The following is a 6,344-nucleotide window of genomic DNA, read 5'->3' on the forward strand; positions in this document are numbered from 1 at the left end:
ACTACCGGAGAACCCGGCAGTTCTTAAAAGCTGAAGAATTGCAAAGGAACGCTGTTATTTTGAGAGGAAAATACAACAAAGAATATCGTTTACATGTAGCGCGTCAATTCTCTCTCTCTCTCTCTGCGTGTGTGTGAGACAAAGCGACGGCGATCGTGCGCTTCACACTAGAGTTTATGGTACGTCAAATACAGGTGCGTTGCGCATCCATTCAGATGAACTGAAAGCTAGCACAGATCGCTTGACGGAGAGTGAAACTCTGAAGCGCTCAGTCAGAGAGTGTTCGGCGAGTGAAAATATATCTGTGCTAAACTTATACTTAGCCTCCAACTCACACACTGGCGAGTAAAATTTGAGAATTTATTAGCCATTGGCTAATATTAGACATCATTTAGTCGCCCAGAGTGAAGATTTAGTCGCATATGCGAGTGATTTACTCGCATTGTAGAGGGTTGCAGAATCCATAGACAGCATGGGGATGGGTAAGCAATCCAACTATAGTTCAGACCAAGCAATTGAACCAAGTGTGAAAGCACCATGAAGCTACATGTCTACCAAGTGTTGCTTTATTGTTACTTAGGTGTTTGTGGTTTATGTGTCTGTGAATATGAAACCCAATGCATCGAGTCATACTCTTCTCCTACTATTATCTAATTCTCTTGTTTTTCTCATTTAAAGGGGTCATTGCATTATTTTTTTATTTTTTTAATTATGTACGTTAATGGCCACTTACAACGTTTATAAAGTGCTTTGCACAAATAAAAAAAAATATTTTCAACCCCCTTATTCTGATCCTCTGTCTGACATTATTTGTTTTTAAAGAGCGGGTTTATCAGTAAATGCCACTGTAATTGTTGACTAACGTCATTGCATAGGAAATAGTATCAATGTCCCTTGCTATAGCATGAACACATTATCCAAATAAAACCACCATTAACAGACAAACCGATGTTTGTCAAATTGTTTATGATGTATTGGTTTGTGATGCAGCTGCTGTCAGATCCAATAATGTTGACTTCTTCATCTTTCCACAAAAGTTGCTTTGCAAACTCTCCATTACTGTGCTTCATTTGCATAACATGCAGTCAAATGCTCCAAACAATCATCTAATACTCCAGACGCCATCCACTTGTTCCTGATGCTAGGGTCCTTCTGAAGTCTGTACTTCCTTTTGTTCTCTTGACTGGAGTAGCTCAAGCACATGGGAAATGTGATTTCTCATGTCATGACCCCTTTAAACGACCCCACGATTGTTGTGTTTTAGCCTTGCTTTCCTCTTTCTGTCTTTGTATATTTTCCTGCAGGATGATGACTTTGTGGCCAGAGATGACTTTGAGGATGCTGACCAGCTGCAGATAGGCAATGATGGCATTTTCATGTTGACATGTTTCAGTAAGTGTTTTCAGGAATGATAGAGGGTTCCTTTATCTCCTTCCCATCAAGCAGGACTTTCCAAACATAAGTTACCAACCAAATAAAAAAGAAAGAGGAAAAAAGTAACAAAAAAAGAAAATGATGGTGATGAGGGTCATGTTAAGTTTTAGTTGTTTTTTTTTAAATGGGAATAAACAATTCCACATATTCCTTAGAAATTCTGATATTTCAGTTTTCAAATGTCTTTTTCCTCAGTGGCATTCCTCTTCAACTGGATTGGCTTCTTTCTATCATTCTGCCTTACAACCTCAGCAGCTGGGCGTTATGGCGCCATATCTGGGTTTGGTCTGTCCCTCATCAAATGGATTCTCATTGTACGGGTACGCTTCCACCTAGACATTCGCAGCTAATTTTGCACGTTATGATTTATTTAGATAGCATATCTATTGGTTAACCATTTTGGCTTGGCTGGGTTAGTGAGAACATTCCAGAAGCACATTACCCCACATTAGTAATCACCACAACTGCTCAAATCTGACTAAATGATTTGAACATGCTGTAATGTATTGTAATGTGTTTTCTTCGTGACATTACAAGCCTGGACATGATCGGTGCTTTATCCATGCATCTCTTTCTCACTCTTCCTCTTTCTTTTCATTCTCAGTTCTCTGCTTATTTCCCTGGTTACTTTGATGGACAGTACTGGTTATGGTGGGTGTTTCTGGTGCTTGGTAAGTTCCTTAAGTGAAATGTTTCACTTGTGAAACAGGCTTATGATCTGTATAAGTAGATTCTAAATCGTAGGTGGATGTTTATCTAGTGTAATGACATTCTTTATTTTAAGCGCATCTTATGCATTAAAAAATTGTATGTTGTCGGCCCAGTTAAAAGGCTGTTTGAAGCGAGAGCACTGAAATGAGTTTTTATGACCTACAGGCATCCTGCTCTTCCTCAGAGGCTTTATTAACTATGCCAAGATCCGAAAAATGGCAGACTCCGTTTCTACTCTTCCGCGGACCAGAGTTCTCTTCATCTATTAAAGGTTAATATTTCTGAGCCTCTTTCATATGAAGGCAAAGCTATTTTGTGTTTATTAAATGAAGTTCTAAAACTTAATTGTCTCAAGACTTGCCTTCAATTGATGATTATAATCATATGACGATTCCCTTGTGAGCAACCCCCTTCTTAATATTTAAAGGCAGCTATATATTTTTTTGTTTTAAAAAATTTATATTTAAAAAAAAAAAGGTTAAATTAAAAGCCCTTTTCCCACAACCTATTGTTATGAACACCCTCTTTTCAGGATCCAATGAATTATATTGAAAAAAAAGAAACGTCCTCTCGCATTCAACTGCTTTTATTTCCAGCAGTATTTCTTAACATGTAAATATTAGTATTAGCATAGAAAGTTTAACAACTGAGACAAACTGAAAAGGTTTCACAGGCATTTGACGAACTGAAATGGAATAATGAGGCATTGATCAAAGCGGGGGTCAATATCAAAAGTTGCAGTGAGTATTTTACACATGCCATATATGTTAATAAATACTGCAATGATCATAAAAAAAAAATTGTTCAGAAGCAAGCATGCAATTTGGAACAGCTCTGGAAGAGTTTATAATAACGACTGTCCAGTCCAGTAAAGTGAACACATGAATAATGCTATATATATTTTTTTTCAATCTGCTCTAGTCACTTGCTGGAAATGAAAACACATTCACAGGCCTGCATTGAGCCGTTGACCCAGCAGTGAAAACATATTTAAGAAAAAAAAAAATCCTTCCATCTGTTATCTACTCATCTAAAAAGAAGACCGCGGAATTTCAGAGCGATGGAGGAAGAGCATTTTTTCCCACCCTCTGCTTTTGAAAATGCAGTTTGGGTGTCAGATAGCAAGATACTCTTTTTACGTTTCTAGATGTAAAGTAGTGGATGCTAACAGCTCTGTACCTGTTCTGAAATCAATAGTGGTTTGATGTTGAGTGCTATTTGCTCTTTTCAAGTCTGTAATGTATTAAAAAAAGCCTTATGTATGAGATCTTGTTTATAGTAAAGGCATGCACTATACTCCCTGTTAACCAGTAGGGGGAAGTCTTGCTTTTTTATTTCAGTGTTTTCCCCCCCACCCCCCTCCCTCATTCAGTGACGTTTGACAAGAAGGCAACCAGTCACTGCTAGTCACCATTCATGAAGAGCTTTTCTCTTTGTGAATGGCAGTGTGAAATGAATTGAAACTAAAACAGTAGATGCTTTTCTTCTATTCTCTTCTACTGTTTCTCTCTTGCTCCCTACATGACATGAAATTAAAGTTGCTGTTTTTAAGTTATCATTTTTGATGTGGTTCAGACATGTTTTATTGGCCATGTAGTTTTTAGAGTGGCTTATTAATAGCAAAATTAAGATCATGGAATATTTTTTAAAAAGATCTAGAAGGCGCATGAATGTCATCTAGCATTAGCAAATTAGTTTTTTGCACATGTTTGAGTACATGCAACTTTTTCAGTGAAGGAAACGTTAATATTTGCAGTTGAACGTTCCTCCTTTTATACAACGCGGCTGATGGCACTGCACATTTTTCCCCACCTTTGAATATACATTTAGCCGGATGCCTCTCCCCCACCTTGTGCAGTGGCCGTGATAGGGGCCCGTTTGATCTCTCGCTGTCTAATCATGCATGATTTTGTTGTGGCTTGTCTGATCTTGTCACTTTGGGTCTCGTCTGTGACACAGGAAGTTACTCTTTTGTGTTGAGTTTTCCATGCAGCTTTGCGGTCGCCCTTTGAATTCCAGTGGCTGTGCACATGCATTTGCTTGTAAATAAGACACTGCTATTAAATGTCTCTGGTGTTCAACGTTTACTGGAACTGTTTTTTGTGTATCTTTGTCGTAAGGGTGCAGTATATACGAGAAATGTGAGTAAACATTTAAAGTAATTAGCAGTTAAACTCTGATAAACGTTATACAGTATAGTAAATTAATGTAAATGGGTATTTTTTTTAAGTTAAGTATATTATCAGTTGTATATGCCTTATGATTAGTAATTTGATTAATTTTGCTTTCATTTTTTTTAATGGTTTAAAATACTTTTAAAACCATATGAGGATAATATGAATACAAAGAAAGGTTTCTAAGCACAAGTTTTAAACTAGATTTTTGATTTTGTTTTCTTGCACTCTTACTTGTCATTGACCGTTTTCTAACAGCAAAAGCCTTTGAGAAAGAATCATCTGTTACTGAAGGTTTGTTTTCAACTGTTAGCCTCTCCTGAAGTCGCTGAACCAATAAAACTAGTCTGACCTGATTTCCTTGGTCGGATGTAGAGGAAAAATATTCATGTCAACAAGGGCAAAATTCTGTTGTGGTTGCGGCCGGAGCCTATTGACAGGCAATATATCATGTCAGCGAAATGAAAGTAATGAATCATGTGGAATGTAGAATATTAAACAGCTGGTTTTGAATACAAAGATTTATTTTTTTTTTGCCGATGCCCATCTAATAGCTCCTGAATGCAGTGCAGTTGTGTGTATGCGAGTGTGGGTTTGAGGAGCAGGCACAGGCTGTCTCCTGTTATCGCCTGTTTGTGTCGTCCATTTGAGGTGTGAAACCAGCAGCTCTCATTCCTCCTCCTGGTGTGACTTCCTGGGGGAAGCGCACAGCATTTAATAACCTAACACTCTCCTACCACTGACAATCATCTCCGCAAACATAAACACACTCATGCTCTGGAGTCCTAAATATATCCAGGATGGCTTTCCAAGAAGGGGACCAGAGTCCTATTTGAATGTGGAGGGAGTGTGACAGATGAGGGGGGAAAAAAGTGTTTGTTTTTTTAAAAACATTCCTTGAATACTATTGTAAATATGGTGATCATTTAGTACCATCCATGCTATCACCATCTGATACCATCACATGAACCATGGTAATACCATGATTTTATTTTATTATTTTATTTTTAATATGTGCTATGGCAGTGCAGGTTTTCGGACATTGTTTTGTTGTAATACCAGTCTTTACACATATTACACGTATTCTTTAAATGACATGCAAATACTATGATAATATGGTAATCATCCAGTACCATGGTATAAATACCATGCTGTTACCTTGCGATACCATCAAATGTACCATGGTGATAACATGGAGTTTAGAACATGTACCATAGTAATACCATCATTATTTGTATTTTTTTTTTACATACCACGGCAGTACCTTTTTTTGGACGTGAGTAAATGGCATATATAATATGTGACCCTGGAGCACAAAAGCAGTCTTAAGTCGCTGGGGTATATTTGTAGCAAAAGCCAAAAATACATTGTATGGGTCAAAATTATTGATTTTTCTTTTATGCCAAAAATCGTTAGGATATTAAGTTAAGATAATGTTCCATGAAGATATTTAGTAAATTTCCTACTGTAAATATATTAAAATGTAATTTTTGATTAGTAATATGCATTGCTAAGAATTTCATTTGGACAACTTAAAAGGCTATTTTCTCAATATTTTGATTTTTTTGCACCCTCAGATTCCAGATTTTCTGAATATTATCCTATCCTAACAAACCATACATCAATGGAAAGCTTATTTATTCAGCTTTCAGGTGAGCTATAAATCTCAATTTCGAAAAATTGACCCTTATGACTGTTTTTGCGGTCCAGGGTCACATATGGTAATCGCCCAATACCATGGTATGAATCAAAATACCATGCTATTACCATCTGATACGTTCGCTGTACCATGGTACCGCCTCAGCACTTAGTAAAGGTGGGGGCGGGGGGCTTCAGTCACTTATGACTCATACAGCCCCCCCTCCTCCCTCCATACACACACATTTGGCGTAGATGTTCTGTGTCTCTGCCTCAGTGCTGATAAAGTCAATCGAACGGCGCAAGGACTCTTGCTGACTGGTTATCGTGGCGAGGGTGGACCAGTTACCGGGAGTGACGTCCGAGCGATTGGTGACTCATCGGCGG

At 37.8% G+C, this 6,344-nt stretch overlaps 1 protein-coding gene across 3 annotated transcripts in view; it reads left to right on the plus strand.

Moving 5' to 3' along the window:
* The window catches only part of LOC107661716 (NEDD4 family-interacting protein 1-like), an 11,457-nt gene extending 7,227 nt beyond the window's left edge, over window positions 1-4,230 (plus strand). For 2 of the 3 annotated variants that reach the window (XM_016451459.1, XM_016451461.1), the window contains 5 exons: window positions 1,305-1,392; window positions 1,630-1,754; window positions 2,039-2,105; window positions 2,311-2,416; window positions 3,067-4,230. In XM_016451459.1, coding sequence (XP_016306945.1) covers window positions 1,305-1,392; window positions 1,630-1,754; window positions 2,039-2,105; window positions 2,311-2,414 — 384 coding nt within the window. In that variant the 3' untranslated portion in view covers window positions 2,415-2,416; window positions 3,067-4,230. The remainder of the gene's footprint in view (window positions 1-1,304; window positions 1,393-1,629; window positions 1,755-2,038; window positions 2,106-2,310; window positions 2,417-3,066) is intronic. The other variant, XM_016451460.1, reaches the window with a different exon arrangement.
* The last annotated feature ends 2,114 nt before the right edge of the window (window positions 4,231-6,344 follow it).

Source organism: Sinocyclocheilus anshuiensis, unplaced genomic scaffold, assembly GCF_001515605.1.
Source record: "Sinocyclocheilus anshuiensis isolate Anshui unplaced genomic scaffold, SAMN03320099.WGS_v1.1 scaffold207, whole genome shotgun sequence".
NCBI lineage: Eukaryota > Metazoa > Chordata > Actinopteri > Cypriniformes > Cyprinidae > Sinocyclocheilus > Sinocyclocheilus anshuiensis.